The 16,766-nt window shown below is 51.2% G+C and overlaps 1 protein-coding gene across 1 annotated transcript; it reads right to left on the bottom strand.

The window, feature by feature from the left end:
• Nucleotides 1–2,748: 2,748 nt before the first annotated feature.
• On the bottom strand, nucleotides 2,749–11,750 carry CD5L (CD5 molecule like). Its single transcript, XM_039218467.1, has 6 exons — nucleotides 11,625–11,750; nucleotides 10,080–10,106; nucleotides 7,238–7,558; nucleotides 5,615–5,929; nucleotides 4,330–4,644; nucleotides 2,749–3,561 (listed from the first exon to the last, which is right to left on the bottom strand). Exons 1-6 carry the CDS (start codon nucleotides 11,650–11,652, stop codon nucleotides 3,554–3,556), a joined length of 1,014 nt encoding a protein of 337 aa, XP_039074398.1. The 5' UTR covers nucleotides 11,653–11,750; the 3' UTR covers nucleotides 2,749–3,553.
• Nucleotides 11,751–16,766: the final 5,016 nt, after the last annotated feature.

Here is a 16,766-nt window from a genome sequence, read left to right as displayed (position 1 = left end):
GAACTTGAATGCATATCACTAAGTGAAAGAAGCCAGTCTGAGAAGGCTCCATAAAGTGTGATTCCCATTCTGCGACTTTCTGGAAAAGGAAGGACTTTGGAGGCAGTAGAAGGATCAGCGGTTGCCTGAGGCTGGGGGGAGAGGAGGGATGAATAGGCGCTTAGAGGACGTCGGAGGGTTTTGAGGGAGATAAATTTACTCTAGGTGACATTATAATGGTGGATACATGTTTACAAATTTGCCCAAGCCCATAGACCAGCACAGAGATGAGCCCCGGTGAAACCTACGGAGTTTGGGTGATAACGATGTGTCAGAGCAGTTTGATGGTAACAAATGCACCCTCTGAGGAGGAACATTTGTAACGGGAGGTCGTGCTCCTGTGGCAGCAACAGAACTCTCTGTATCTTCCTCTCAATCTTGCTGGGAACCTAAAACTGCTCTTAAAAAAATAATAAAGTCTTTGGGGTGCCTGGGGGGCTCAGTTGGTTAAATATCCCACTTTGGCTCAAGTCAAGATCTCACAGATCGTGTGTTCAAGCCCCGCCTTGGGCTCTGTGCTGACAGCTCGGTGCCCGGAGCCTGCTTCCCATGCTGTGACTTCCTCCTTCTCTGCCCCTCCCCTGCTTGTGCTCTGTCTCTCTGTCTTTGTCTCTCTTTCTCTCTCAAAGGTGAATAAATTTTGAAAAAAAAGTTAATGATAAAAACAAGTCCTAAAATACACTCACAAAAATGGCTGCGATGGACATGCTGGGTATAGTTTACAAACAAAAAGGCTCAGAAGACTGTCAAAAGTAAAAGATTATGAATTTATACTAACAATAAAATGTTGAGTGGGTCAGGTCGCACGTCTCCTGATTACCGCCACTTACTAGATATCCGGATTCTGAGGAAGTCAAGTGCGCGTCAGAGGCTGTGTTGGTGAGCTCTGAAGCAACGCACTTGGTCTTGTAAAAACTATCTCTTGGCATGCGAGTCGGGGTCAGCTGAATGTGGTAAATGAGACACCTAAACGTCTCTCCAGCCTAACATAAGTCATATTTGTTTCTAACTGGGGGAGAGCGCATGCCACGCGGTCATTTGGATGTCTGGGCCCCTCCGTGCTCTGGCTCTGCCCTTCCCGTGATGTTGGGGTCGTCACCGCCAACAGCAGACAGGAGAGACAGCACGGGGAAGACAGGCTCTGTCAACTGTCCCGGGTGGGAAGGCATCCCGTCCGTTCTGAGAACTTGCCACATGCTCTATCTTGAAGGAAGAGACAGCTGGAAGCCCAGGTGGCTTGGAGAAGCAGGGACCATGAGGCGGTGAGTCCCAGTGGGGGCTGACCCACTGCAGCCAGTCTGTAGCTGCTGCCTGAGGGCGATTTCAGGGCACGGCCCCCTGTTGCTGGGGACTCTGCCCCGGCTAGCTGCCGCAGGCTGGGGGTAGATGTGTGTGCTGTGATCAGGACCTAGACGGAGGGTCGCCCTTGGAGAACGAATGAGACGTGCAGCAGCTTGCAAGCCCTGAGTCACCTGCCCACGGGACGATATTCTGAAGTCAGAGCAGCAGGAGAGGACCCCCCTCCCTGTGCGGGCCAGAGGGTGGCCCAGTGTCTCCTACTAAGATAGATCTGGAAGCCCTGTTTGCTGGTGAGGCCCGGGACCCTGTCAGGCTGCAAGTCCAAGGGGGCACTGATGGCCTCAGGGTGATTTTCCGGGGCAAGGGACCCCTCTATACTGGAGACCATGCAGGTGGCTACGGTCGGCCGCCAGCCCCACAGGCCAGCAGGGCCCCGTCTGCCCCAGGCCAGATGAAGGGGTGCCTGCTGGGCATGTGTGGGCCAGGATGCACAGGGTTCCTAAGGATCTGGACCCAGGCAAGGGCCGGCAGGGGTCGGGTCTCAGGAGGGTCTTTTGGAGGAGAAGGTGTCAGCCAGCTCACAGCCCCTGACCTACGCAGGCAATACTCCCCTTGAATGCAGAGCTCGTGGTGAGCAGACTGCTTCGCCAGGGCAGGGCTGGGGGCGCTGGCCGGTGTATCCTCTGCTAAGAGGTACCAGGAGAGACTGGCTGCATGTCCAGAAGATCGCAGCAGAGTCTGAGTGTGGGCAGCCGCTGTCACACACAAATCTCTTGGGGCCCTGATGCCTAGCCTGTCCGTGCCCACTGTGGACATTGAGGCTGTCCCTTCTCCAATGGCGCCAGCGGGCCAGCGTCAGCTTCTCCAAATTCTCTGCTTCGGTGATGCCAGCTCTTGCTTCCGGGTGGGATTCACTCCACCTCTTCCAAGGGCTGTCACTTGGATCTGATTGGTTCTCAGGGGACTCGACCAGAATGGAAACAAACAAAATTCTAATGCAGAAATTAAGGGGAATTCAGAGTTCCTTTTGGGAAATTCCAACCCTTCCAGCTCTACCTTGAATAAAATAGCTCTTCAGTGACTCAGAGCAGGCAGTTCTAGCTTTCCAGCTACTATGGGAACAGGCTACTGGTCTATGGGGGAGTCAGGAAGACCTCATCAGATAAAGGGAGCCGCACAGATAAAGGCAAACTCTCTGTGAATGAACAACGTAGGTCCCCAAATGTGTGATCAGGCCTTTTCTTCTCTGCCACAGAACCAGCTAGTTCCCTGTTCCCACACTAGGGAAGAGGCGGGAGGGCAGGACTCTGTCCACCTGCTAGCAGGTCTCCGCTGCCCCAAAGGCCGTTGCTGAGACCCTGATGCACCTGCTTCCCAGAGGCAGAAAAAAGCACCTCACACAAGAGCCAATGGCTGAGACCGTGAGATCGACTTTATTAGGCAGCTAAACGCAGGCACGTTGCAGGTGCTCAGTCTCAGCCTCGAGTTTTAGAGCCAGGTCTAGGTTCTCTCCTTAGCAGCCTCGCACCCCGCCTCGCATATCCAGGCACCAGCGTGTGAGTGCAGAAAATGAGTGGTGTCATCCGACCGGCGTGAGACGCGGCTCGGGGCCCTTCCCTCCTTCTGGCCGCGGCCGCCCCACCATCCTTTCCTCGGGTCCGTTGGGACGCACGTGCACGGCTGCTCGATGCACCTCAACTGTGGTGGCGACTGTTTGCGAGGGTCAACAGGGCCGTTTTCTTACAAGCGTTCAGGGGGTGCGGCACGGTTTCTAGGTACCGCGAAAGCATCTAGAATTACAAGATGCCGCTCTGCTGCTGAAAGGATATGCCTCCACCAAGGGGCAGGAGGGCAGCGAGCTGCAGTGACTGGTTGTGGTCTCCCGAGTTCTGTACAGGCCTAGAGATGGGCTGGCAATGGCCTGTGCTGGTCAGAGCGCCAGGCTGGGGGAGCAGAGGCCAGCCAGGCCAACCCGGGGCAGAGGAGGATGCAGCCCTGTCTTCCCTTGTTAAGGACATGCAATACCTCCTATCTCCAGGCAACCACGGGAGCACTTGGCTCTGGAGCAAGGCATAGGCATAGAGTTCACACTCTTTCCAGGGGCAGAGTGGGGAGGTGGGTACCATCGCAGCCGCAGGGCTCAGGCCAGGCCAATCAGGGCCCAGGAGAAGTGAGGATGCTGGGGAACTGTGGGTCATGCATCAAGTAGGCCAGGCTACTTTTCTGCAGAGAGAAGAAGAATGCACAGTGAGAATAAGGGCACGTCCGGAAGGATGGCTTCAGTCAAGCTCTGAGTCTCAGAGAGAAGATGGGGTCCCAGGATAGGAAAGAGAGGCACTAGCGCTTGTCACGCCCTTGTCAGCCTGTCGGCCCTTACCTGGCCCCAGAGCCAGCATTTCAGCTAAGCAGCTGCATCCCCACCCTGCTCACAAAGCGGGGCTTCCAACCCCAGGGGCTGCGCCTGCATTTTTCTGGCATCCTCCTTCCCTCCCCCAAAGATGCCTGCAGTCTGCCAGCTGTCTGAGAAGACTGTCCCCTGGGCATTGCCGAAGAGCCCTCTCCCTTAGTCCCCTTCCCAAGTGGTCATCTCAAACCAGGGAATCACACCAGGCAGAACGAGGTGGGACCATGTCCCATAGTTTAAACTCAGGGGACAATGGTTGGGGTCATCTGGGAGAATGACCCCTGAGTCCAGAGTCAGGATCGGCCACTTCCGTTCTGCCCTATCATTTCCAAGCAATTTTTATGATTCTGGGAAGTTGTTTATTCTCTCTGACTCTCACTCTCTTCGTGTTAATCTAAGGGGGTTGATCCAGCCTTTTGTAAAACCTCTCTGGCTCTCATATCAGTAAATAGATGGTTTGCAGTTGATCATTGATCAGTGTCATTATTGTTTCTATTTATTGCTAGAACGCTTCACTTGTGTCCCTGGAAGAAAGTGTAAAGTGAGGGAGGGGCGAGCCACGCCGCCCCACCTGCCCCAGGACTGACCTTCACAGACCACAGCCACATCTTCTCTGTGGTCACAGTTGTGGTAGCCCCACAGCCTGTGTGAGCACTGCTCCAGGGACTGCTCCTTCCCTGAGCAGCTGACCTCATCAAGCCAGATGCGGCCAACACCACGGCCAAACCTTTTCGGGACAGGCAGAGAGCGGGGCGCCCCGCAGCCCAGCTGCCTGCACACCACCTGGTCCGCTTCTTGTCTCCAGTTGTCGTCACAGACAGTGCCCCACTCTCCCTTGTGCAGCACCTCCAGCCTTCCCTCACAGCCGTTGTTCCCGTCTGCCAGCCGCAATTTAAAGGGATCTGTGGGTGCAGGAGGAAGAGCAGGGTGGGGCGAGGCAGAGGAGAGGATAGGCAAGCGCCTCTGAGCCGGCATTCAGATCCCATCAGCACCTGAGACTCTCCACCGAGTCTCTGTGGGTATACCCCCTTCTCTGGGCCTGACCTTGGGGTCCCGGTCCCTTTCCTTAACTAGAATTTCCCACCTCCCCATCTAGTTTACAAAAATGTGATGTTAACAGGGGCGCCTGAGTGACTCAGTCAGTTAAGCATCCGACTTTGACTCAGGCCGTGATCTCAAAGTCCGTGAGTTTGAACCTCGCATCAGGCTTGCTGCTGTCAGCACAGAGCCTGCTTCCGATCCTCTGTCCCCCTCTCTCCCTGCCCCTCCCCCACTTTCACTGTGTCTCTCTCTCAAAAATAAACATTGTTTAAAAACTTTAATAAATGACTTTCCACTAGTTTTTAAAAATCGAAGAGCTCAACAATACATGGAATGGTGTGTCCTGTTCCTATTACATAGAATTCAATATGATAATAGTTCATATTAATACAGTGCTTAATATGGCCTAAAGCACTTCCATATACGAAGGCATGTATTATTGTCTCCATTTAAACTGTTTTAAGTGTTTTATTTATTTTTGAGAGAGACAGAGACAGAAACAGCATGAGCAGGGGAGGGGCAGAGTGAGAGGGAGACACAGAATCTGAAGCAGGCTCCAGGCTCTGAGCCGTCAGCACAGAGCCCCAAGCGGGGCTCGAACTCATGAGCCATGAGATCATGACCTGAGCCAAAGCTGGACGCTTAACCGACTGAGCCACCCAGGTGCCCCCATTGTCTCCATTTAAAAAGCAAGAGAATTGATGGGCAGCCCAACTAAGTAACTTTATCACTGTCATCTGATGGATGACTGGTTCTCCATGAACATTGGTGAAAACGAATCCCATTGGCCCAAATTCATGACTGAACTTGCTCTGGGCTCGTGGGCATTACCTTCACATTCGACCCACACGTCCTCATTGTGGGTACAGTTGTGTTCCCAAACCTCAGAAGGGCAGTCCTCAAGGCTCACTTCTTGTCCTGAGCATAACGGCTTTCTCAGCCAGATGGCCCCTTGGCCCTGGGTCGCTTTGTTGCAGCTTTTCTGGGTCAGGATGGCTCGTCCACACCCCAGGTGCCGGCACACGACCTTGGCAGCTGCGAAGCGCCAGCCTGCTTTGCACACAGAGCTCCAGTCTCCTTGGAACTTCACCTCCACGCGGCCCTGGCAGCGCGTGGGGCCACCGGCCAGCCGCACGCTCTCCGGGACTGTGGGGAAGGAAACACCAGGTGTCTGCTCACCCAAGAACATGGTGCTCCCAGAATAGGGCCCCATGGACACATCCCTCTGCTCTTGACACTGAGTACAACGTTTCGAGGCGTCACCTCGTGGGTACTTGTAGAAAAAGGATTGACCAGCAAGTCGATGGACTGAATGTAATTTTTCAGTTCCGAGTGCACTAATTATTTCTGTAACATTTTTAGTTTTTCAAATTATTTTCACATTGATTTTCTCATCTGTTCCTCATGAGAGGCAAGCAGAGGCATTGCATAGATTTTTTTAAAAATAAATGAAATAGTAGTGTACAAATGTGTCCAAGACCAAAAGCTTTCTGGTTTGTTTTCAGCATTATCACCCAAGTATCGAGGATCAGCACTCCCGACCTCAACCTCTCCAAGAAATAGGAACAAGATCCCAGCATCAGGCAGATTGAGTGGTTGTGTCCCTGGTTACAGTCTGCAGGGTGACAGAGAGAACATGGAGCAGCCTAACCCTAACCCCCGCCAAGCCACAGTCTAATGGGGAGGAAGTGCACACGGAGAGGGGATTGTTAACGCACAGGAAGAGTGAAGGAATACGGCAACTGTATACACAACAGGCTTGTGTCGGTTTCCTAGGGGAGGTTCCTGTCCCCTCTCTAGATGGTGGATTCTTTGAGAACTGGAAGAGCATGCATCATACTTTGCTTTTTTTCCTAATGTTTATTTAGTTTTGAGATATAAAGAGAGACAGAGTGTGAGCAGAGGAGGGTCAGAGAGAGAAGGAGACACAGAATCAGAACCAGGTTCCAGGTTCTGAGCTGTCAGCAGAGAGCCCAGTACAGGGCTCGATCTCACAAACTGTGAGATCATGACCTGAGCTGAAGTTAGACCCTTAACCAGCTAAGCCACCCAGACACCCCCGTACTTTGTGGGTTATTTTTTTAGCACCAAAACCCAGGAAGCATACATACTTCACAGCTCTTTGCTTCCCCATACCTCCTTCCGAGCTCCATACGCAGGTTACACTTTCACCCAGCATTTACTGGTTGAGGGATCTGTGCATGCTCGTGTGCTCGTGTTTGTGTGTGTGTGTGTGTGTGTGCGCATGCACACAGGGGCACAAAGGAGAGAAGCAGCCCTTCATGCAGGTTGAAACCTAAGAGCACGAACAATACTAGGTGAGGGCAGGGTTCACCCACAGGGCCCACAATCAAGACGAGGTGAGACGCAAAGGGTGAGGAGCCAGTTGGCCACGCGTCGAGTCCATGATGGGAGTTAAGACAGGTAAACAGTCCGAGGGGCTGTGGTACTCACGCTCACACTCAGCTCCTGCATCCTCATTATGTAAGCAGTTGAAAACATCTTCCCCTTCACACTGAGACAGGCTCTCTTCCATCCCACTGCATCCGACCATTTGGATGAGGACTTTTTGGTCCTTTGGTGCCACTGGCCCAAATAGAGTGCCACTGGTTGTCTTCTTGGCTGCTCCACAGCCCAGCTCCCGGCACACCACGGCCACATCGTTCATGTCCCAGCCGTCATCACACACGGTGCCCCACTCGCTGCCCTGCAGCACCTCCACGCGTCCTTTGCAGCGGTGGTCACCCCCCACTAGCCGCACTCTGGACAAAGACCCTGCAAAGGAATGGGAGCTTGGCTGGGCATCCACAGAGCCCAGAGAGAACGCAGGCATCTTGGAAACCTTCCATCACTACAGAGGGGCATTTGGAAAGCTGGGGAGTGGGAAAGGGGGGCTCAAAAGAAAAGGGGAGGGAAAGGAGCTTCAGGACCTCATCCCCGAGCCCCAATTCCGCTCCACTTTGAATTTACCCCGCCAAGAAACTTGGCTGCGAAGACACCTACAAATCCATGCTCACACAGCCAGACAATGGAAGCCCCAGGTCAGAACACAGTGTAGAGGTGTTCTCTGGTGCCTTCTCTCTTCTTGACTCTGTCTCTCCCCATGGCCACCAGATGAGGCAGGCTGTTTGATATACTTTGGGCTGAACATGCTGACTCTCTGTCTCTCCCAATATCAACCATCTCCCCTACCTTGCTGCTCCCTACATTTTCCCATGTCCAAGGACGCAGCTCAGAGGAATGCAGAGAGCAGTAGGCAAAGGGCCAGAGTCTTTGCACATCTGAGCCTCGATCATTAGTCCAAAGTGTTCCAGCAGCTGGGGTAGGAGACAGCCTCCCAGAGCCTCCAGATAATTCCTGAGGAATCCAGGACCTGTTTCTGCTTCCTGGCTACAACTCTGAGGGTGGAAAAAACTAACTGAAATCCTCTCCGTCTTCCAGCAAGACATAGATGGAGATGGGCAATGGCCGTGAGGAGGGCAGAGAAGAGCTTATCAGGCAATACACTTTCATTGAGCACATACTATGTTCCAGATATTGGTTCATGAACTCAGAGAACAGTGACACACAAGACACTGCTGCCCTCAGGGAGAATATATCTAAGAGATCTGAGGCAACCCCAGCTGGTCTGCCGCAGCCCCCGAGTGACAGCGTGACACAGAGGAGTTGAGTCGGCCACACTTCCACCTGGTGGGGCAGTTGGCCTAGACAGGTCTGGGGCACCACACGTACCTGCTGGTCTGTGACCTACTGGGATGCCAGCAGTGTCACCTATGACCACGTGGGAAATGTGGGTGACTCCGGCACCTGCAGGAATGGAACATGACCTCAGGGGAGCACATCTCTCACTGTCTGCCTTGTCTCTGAAACACAAACTCTCCAGAACCTGCAATTGACCCCAGAAGTGGCTGAGTGAGAAAACACTGCCCTGGCTGACTTCAAAGTGCTTTGGAAGTTGACATTTGGTTTGTTCGCTTGTTTTTGTGTTTCTCCTTTTCCTGCATGTGTCTTTTGTGGGAAGCAATATGAGGAATGGAGGCTAGAGACAGAAATTAGAATGGAACTACAAAAAACTAAGAAAGGGTTTCATTTTTGCACACCTAAGTTCACAGTTTTTAAATATAACTCAAGAGGAGTCACCCAGAGATGGCATTTCATTGCAAGAGTGGCATTTAGACAGGCATTATTGTGTCCTCCAGGAAACACTAGCTACACACATTATCTGATTTTGCATTGTAAAATTCTGGCTCTAAATGAGTTTTCTTTTCCGTGGAAAGGAGGATTAGAACTCCTCCCAGGAAAGAAGAAATATGTAAGAAAGAAACAGCATTAGTGTCAAAGAAATCCAACTGAGAAGAGATCTGAAAGCCAGAGAGAAGGGCAGAGGGGCTATTGGGGCAGCTGCGTCCCAGGCAGTGTCCCCAGCCTGCTGTGTGGGCTGACGGCCCCAGAGCGGAGCCCAGGGTAGAAGAGGAGCATCCTGGGCCATGGGAAGCTGTAGAAAAGCGTCCCTGCACCAGCAGCGAGGACAGCCCCGGCCCCCACAGGAAAAAGCCCACGAAATCTGTGTCGGCCTGAGAACCCCAGACGGAAGTCCCAAAGGAATCGAACTGCACCCTGAAGGTGTGGGGCCCTCATGTCCACAGCAGGGTTTGCGGCTGCCCCTCTCTGGTAAAGCCTCCACCATCCAGAGAAGGAAGAACAACAGGGTAATATCTAAGGAGCTGAAAGTCCACAACCAAGCCCCTGGAGTGCGGAGCATCACAGTCTTCCTCTCGACAGACCCATTCTACGTGCAGCTTGTATGTTGCCTAAGGATGCCTCATTCAAGTGGCCGGTGGAGGTGGAAATCCAGTCTTCCTGCTGCTGGTCAAGCTGCATGCCGCATACAAGTAGACACATTTCTAGTTGAAAGGTGCCATGCAGGCTGCCACAGCCTGCTAGAAGTGCTAGAGCCCAGCAGGGCGAGAGGAAGCTCCTCACCCAGATATGCCCACAAAGGGGTGAGGTGACTTCCGAGCCCCAAACAAAGCCATCTGCTTCTTAGAGGTGCCCAAGTGCCACAGAGGCCAAGTGGGAGGGAATCCCTTTTCAGGAAATGCCACCCAAATCCCTTCCAGGTTCTGGAGGTGGAAACCCACCCACATGAGACTGAGTGGGTGGATTGAGAAACTGGAAGGGAAATCTACCAGGGCTGTGCTGGATAGAGCCTCTCTCCACGCCCCAGGAAGCTTCACATTTTCCATCTCTGGAGCTTGGAGGCCTCCCTCTCAAGGACCCCCCAAAAAAATCTTACCTAAACTGCCGGGTCCAGTGCAAATGGCTGAGGAGAGAAGAAAGAAGTGAGTGAGATCATATAGTCCACTTCCAAGGCTTTGTTCAAACAACACAACTCTCTAGAAATTTTTTGCTAGCCTTTGTGGGGCAGCTAAAGTGTGGGTACAGAGCCTCCAAAGTCAGTCCCATGGCGACATTCTCCTGCAAGGACTCACAGGCTGGGAACCACAATGATGGATTCTAGCACAGCCCATCATGTTCCCTGTACATGCGACATTGGCTCTGTCCCAGGGGCGGTGTGCAGACTCTGGACTCCACAGGAAGATGGGTCAGAGGCCATCGGAACTGGGTCTGGTGCAGATGGCAGTGACCCCACCGTGGAGGCTCAGGGCAGGGGAAGTGGGAGGAATCATCTATGTTCACTGGCACTGCGTTCGGGCCACAGCCAGCATACCCTTTCTGTAAAGGGGCAGATAGTAAATAATGTGGGCTTTGTAGCCCTTTGGTCTCTGTTACCACTGCCCAACTTTGCCACTGTAGCATGAGAGCCGTCACGTATCTGAGCATGAATGAGCATGGCCATGCTGCAACCAAACTTTATTTATAGACACTGAGAGTTAGATTTCTGTGCACAAATATTATTCTTCTTGTGATTTTCCCCCACCACTTAAAAATGTAAACACTATCCTTAGCTTCAAGGCTGTAGTTTGCTGGCCCCTGATCAACAGGTCAGAAAGCAGCTCTATATTTGGTTCCAAATCCCCAGACTTAAGCACCAGCATATCTTGGGACATCATAGTTTCTTCCTACAGGACCTCTGGGTGACCAGGCTCCTCCATGCTAGGCTCCCTTCTAATGCTGCTGAGTGTCTTTTTTTTTTTTTTTTTAATTTTTTTTATTTATTTCTAGGAGAGAGAGAGAGTCAGCGTGAGCAGGGGAGGGTCAGAGAGAGAGGGAGTCACAGACTGAAACAGGCTCCAGGCTCTGAGCTGGCAATCAGCACAGAGCCTGACGCGGGGCTTGAACCCATGAACCGCGAGATCATGACCTAAGCGAAAGTCGGACGCTTAACCGACTAAGCCACCCAGGCGCCCCAAGTCTTTTAAAGAGACTCTTAAATACTGAGAACAAACTGAGGGTTGATGGGGGAGCGGGAGAGGGGAAATTGGGTGATGGGCATGGAGGAGGGCACTTGTTGGGATGAGCACTGGGGGTTATATAGAAACCAACATGACAATAAACTATATTTAGAACAATAAAAATAAAATAAAAAATAAAAAAGAGTACATTTAGGGAAATTTATGTAAAGGGGGAAATGGGATAGACTTATAAGTTTGTCAGGGCAAATAGAAAGAAAAAAAAATCTGGTGATCACAGTGGATTATGAATTGGATGTGGACTGAGCAGCTTTAGGTTTAGAACATTGCCAGACACAGAAAGGGCAGGAGAGCAGGGGGAGCTGCCCCTTGAAAGGGAGCAGGACTGGGGGGGCGGGGGGGGCAATCTCCTGATCAAGGTTCTGGGGGGCTTTGAAGCCTCAGCCAGCAGGGACCGAGATACTCACCGAGGATCAGGGAGAAGAGCAGAGCCATGAGCCAGGCCGAAGGAGGGGCTGCGCTGGAATCTGAGGCTGGGAGAGGCCCCAGAACAGGCTACAGAGCACCACAGGACAGAGGTCCTGTCTGCTGCAGGAGCCTTATCAGATGACCAGAAGCCAACGGGCTCAGGGGGTGGAGCTGGTGGAGCTGTACTTGCTGAGCTCAGCAAATTCCCAGAGGAAGGGAGGTGGCCAGAACTGGCAGAAAGATCACAAAAACAGAAGGAAACAACAACCGCCCCCCCAAGCTGTCCTGACTTGGTTGTGCTGTAATCTCAGCCCCATCCACCTCTGCTCCAGTCCCTTCACTGCGTAACCACGGCAAACCCCGAGGGAAGGCGGGGACCAAGAATGGGGCCATTTCACCTTCTAAGATCAGGAAACCCTTGACCTCTGTGTGGGCTCCTGAGGGCGATAGACCAACTTTGTTTCCTTCACCGCAGACAGAGGCACCAGGAGAATAAAGAAGACTATGGAATAAATCCAGACGTGCCCTTGGAGGCACCGTGACTCAGAGTCAAGGCGTCAGTCTCTACATCTAAGGCCTCTTTTCCTTCAAACCAGCTCTTCCAGCGCAAAGAGAGAGCTTAGTACCTGGATCTGCTCTTCTTCGGTACTTGTCCTGGTTTATGCTCATCTTTGGAAGCTGAGCAGAAGGAGGTAATGAAATCAAGTCATTCTTAGGATCAAGATGTGATGGACAACAGTTGAGTGTAGAGACGCCCAGTCTTCTCAGCCTCCCCTGCTTTGCTCTAAAGCACAGCTGTGTGTCCAGAGCTACTCAGTGCTAGACTACGGAGGGCTCAAACACATAGGCTGCTCTTGTTCCACAATGAAGCATCTACGCTTCTCTGTAATGCTCAGGTCACTCTGCACAAAGCTTGGTTCCCTTTCTGAAGCATTTCTTCACTTAATTATTACTACATGCAGCAAAGAGTTCTGAGCAGCATGAGGGCTGGATGAATGCAGCGGGTGCAAGGAGGGCACTGGTGGAGGACATGGTCCTGCAGCTGTGACAGCGTCTGAAAACAGCCGAGAGAGCAAAGTATACGACACTTTGGGAGCACCGTGGAGGACGTGGGTACTTCCACTTGGGGCTGAGCAGGCACTTCACAGAGGTGTGGGGCAAGTGGGCTGGAGAACTAGAGTGGGAATGGCTTTGCTCTGCATGTGCAGACAGAACAGTCATCTACCCGAGCAACACAGGCTGGTCTGGAAAGGCTGGGTCTCAGCCCACTTCATGGTCAGGTTCCGGGGAAACTGGTGTTGAACAATGCACATAGTGGAGGGTCTATTGCAAATGGGTCCATAGATGCTAATTACTCACATCCTCACTCTCCAAATTTGAAATGATGCCTTAACAGACCCAGAAGGCAGCAAAGCCTCAAAACAGCTCTCCTGTTGATGACTCTCCATCAGGTTGCGACTGGGAGCTCAGGTCTTGTGCATGTACCTTCACCTTCAGGATGCAGACCTGCCCTACAGACTTTACACTTGGAGAAGAAAAGACCTGCTGTGGCCCATGAGCCCACCAACCAGCAGGGAGCTCAGGGCTCCGGTGCAGAGATATTTCTCCCCCATCATGTGGGACATTGGGTGAAAGAAAAGAGAGAAGATAAAGATGAAAGCTTACTCACCAATTTAACATTTTATTAGCAGAGTCAGGAACGTGAAGAAAGGAAAGGAAGGCCATCAAGGAGCTGCCGTGTGATGTGATGCATGTGGCATTCGTGTTCTGACTACAGCATCAGGGACAGCAGGAAATGTAGCCCCAGGGAGGCTCCCAAAGAGACACCAGTCCAGGGGGAGCTGGCGGGGGCTGTTGAGTGAGAGAAGGGCTATGAGAGATAATTAACCATCAAATCTATAAGGCTTTGCTCTTTGAATGTTGGTGATTTAAGGCAATTCTCAGATTTCTAGAAGGGGAAAATGTGACAGAGGGTGAAAATACCTATAAATGTCAGCAACTGCTGGTGGAGAGTGGAGATGGCACGTCAGTCACAGACGTGGTGTCTTGGGTGTGTCATGAGGGATAAGTGGCTTCTGGGGAACCAGGGGGGCTGGACTGGACAGGGGCTCTGAGAAGTGGGCAAAGCCGAAACTATCACAGAGAGGAAGGAGACCCGAATGGGGGTGAGCAGTGGGACTGTTTTCAGCACCTGGCTGGACACCTGCATCTGTGAGAGGCCCCCTGTGTCTGGCCTCTAGGCCCTGTCTGCAGTCAGAGGTGGAGGTAACAATGTGGGCCTAATGGATCCAGACTTGGAGGCTAGTCAGGAAAGCCTGCTGAGAGGTGATCACGCCGGGGTTCAGACCAAGAGAGCAAACCAAGTGGCTTGCAAGATGTAGAGGAGGCCAGAAATGGGCTGAGAAAAAGTGAAAACAGAAACGAGCTGTGGAAAAAGGGATATCTCTGAGGAAAGGCAAGGAAGGCCCACGTTAGGAGGTTCACGGTATGGGAAGGCACTGGAGACTTGGAATGTGGTGTTTAGGGACTTAGAGGAGAAGCAGACCTGGGCAATGATGAGTCCCGAGCTAGAGGGCTGGGTGGGAGCCAAGGCAGGAGTTTCAGAAGCTGGAAGTTTATGAGATTGAGGAAGGGCTATAGTAAGAGGCTTGTCTGGATGGGGACTGTGGGCTGGGGTGCGGGGGTGGGAACACCCAAAGCTATGTGGACGTAGGTCGTTGTCTGGAGGAATCCATCCATGACATACCTCAGAATACAGAAGACACTTGAGAATGCTATCGAAGGATGAGCTACCTGTTATGGTTTAGCATCAAGGCAAAGCCCCCCTCCAAGTAACGAGTGTGCCAATTATTAGTGGTCTCTGTGAGAGCAGGGGACCACCCACCTCGTTCCTCCTCATATGCCCAGAGTTTGACGTGCAGTAAATGATCGCTGACTCTGTGACTGAATGAATGATTGTACTGTCAGCCAGCAAACATCATGGAATCTTTAGAACCATCAGGAACACCACAACCTTCCTGTTCTGTCCATATTGCCTTGTTTGGGCTGGGGGATAGAGGCCACGGGACCTCCAGGAGGAAATATTAGCAGGACATAAGTATTCTGTCCACTTGGGGTTTTCCTGATCAAAGGAAGGTCTGAAGAGCTAACAGGGAACCAAGTCTACAGGAATCCACCACCATAATGATGGATGGATTATTTTTCCAAGGGGTTCATCCCACTCAGTCTTTGGAGGACAAGGCTTTCATGTGCACCTGTCTTATGTAGGTCTGGCTTCAGGAAAGGGGACTGGTGAGGGTCACTCGGGTGTGGTTTCTGGGAGGAGAAGGTAAGGAATGGCATTCCGAGATATTTGTCAAAATGACTAGGGTTCTCTTGGGCTGAATTTTTAAAAGTAATTGATCTAGAAATTAGGATTGAGGTGGGTTTGGCTACTCTTCCCTGTGAACATCTGTAAACACCTGTAAATACTACCACTGATCCCTCTCTGTTCCTCTCACTTATTTATCTGCCTCTTCCTGCATAGTGTCCAAGACTGAGAAGGAGCTCAAAACCAGGAATAGATTGAGGACTTGGGGTTGATGGAGGGTAAGCACAGTTCTCGGGCATTTAGAGTGAAATTGTTCTGTGAGACAATTCTCAAAGAGAATTCTTGTATCTCAAATATCTCTTGTTCTCAAGGAGATAACAAGACCTACATATAGGAACTATGGGAAAATATGTTTTTTCAACTCATCATGAAAACAATCTAAGGACAGAATGGGTTGTCCCAGAGAACATGAACTACCCATAACTGTAGGTGTTTAGTCATATTGCCTGTTAATAGATATTGTTATTTATGGGTTGTTGATCATTATTTTTTAAAATTTTGTAACATTTTTTTATGTATTTTTGAGAGACAGAGAGAGAAAAAGCATGAGCAGGGAAGGGTCAGGGAGAGAAGGAGACACAGAATCTGAAGCAGGCTCCAGGCTCTTAGCTGTCAGCACAGAGCCCAATGCGAGGCTCAAACTCATGAACCATGAGATCATGACCTGAGCTGAAGTTGGATGCTTAACCAGCTGAGCCACTCAGGCATGCTTATGGTTTGTTGATGATTATTAATGATTTTTTTTTTTTGGTCACCAAGTCTCAGGGCTATACAATTATTCTCATCAGTGTCAGGAAAAAGATCCTAAAAGATTCTTTAAAAACCAGTAGCAAGTTGTCAGTCTGGGGGCCCATGTACGTGCTGAGGGACAGTCAGGACACCTGGGCTATGGCCTCTCTCAGGAGAACAGTGAAGCTGTGGTGGCCTCTTATTCTTCAGGCAGAAAAGAGAAATCAAGAGAGAAGGACTGGGAGTGAGTCAGAAGAGTGGGGTCCACAGAGAGAAGACCTTGTAAGGTGGGCTGTACCTGTCTGCACCCTGCCCGGCTGTCCAGCTCCAGGCCCAGAAAGCTGGTCCTGACTGTCCTGATGGCCCTGGTGAGCTCTGCCCTGGAACTTAAGCCAGTCTTTTCTCAACTTGCCCGGAACCGTCCTCACAAAGAGGCATCGCAGTGTAGAGGCTAAGACCACGTGATTTGGAGGCAGATGGACCTCAGTATCCTGTTAGCTCTTCAGATCTTCCTTTGAAGGACACACAAACCCCACGTGGACAGAATACTTATGTTCTGCCAGTTTTTCTCAGTTTTAACTGACTTTTAACTGAGTTTTAACTCAGTCGGTTAATAGCTGTGTGACCTTGAGCAAGACACTTTGGCCCTTTGCAAATCGCTTTGTTGGCTAGGGTTTATACCTTTTTTTTGCTAGAATGATCAGTTTTCATTTCTGCCTTTTATTGAATAAATCTTTTACTAATTTAATCTTGCTTAATCCGCTTTCATGTTCCTCTTTTAAATGGGAAACAAAAAATGACAGCAAAGCAAGTAACTGATGGGGTAACACCTCAGATAAGCACCGAGCAGGGAAAGCCGGTTTACTTCCTTGTGCGAAGTAACCTTACTGGGCTCTTTTCTGTCCCACAATTCATTCCCTGAACATCCCTGATCCTAAACCTAGTTTCTATGAAAGACAGACATCCCCATGTTGAAAAGTCCCTTGTCTGGTAGCACAAGAATAAATATTCCAGGACAGGGCCAGGGGAAGAGGGCAAGAGG

This window comes from Hyaena hyaena, unplaced genomic scaffold (genome assembly GCF_003009895.1).
Source record: "Hyaena hyaena isolate Hyena2069 unplaced genomic scaffold, ASM300989v1 scaffold_766, whole genome shotgun sequence".
NCBI lineage: Eukaryota > Metazoa > Chordata > Mammalia > Carnivora > Hyaenidae > Hyaena > Hyaena hyaena.
The sequence above is the reverse complement of the archived record's forward strand: the minus strand, read 5'-3'. Positions and strand labels throughout refer to the sequence as shown.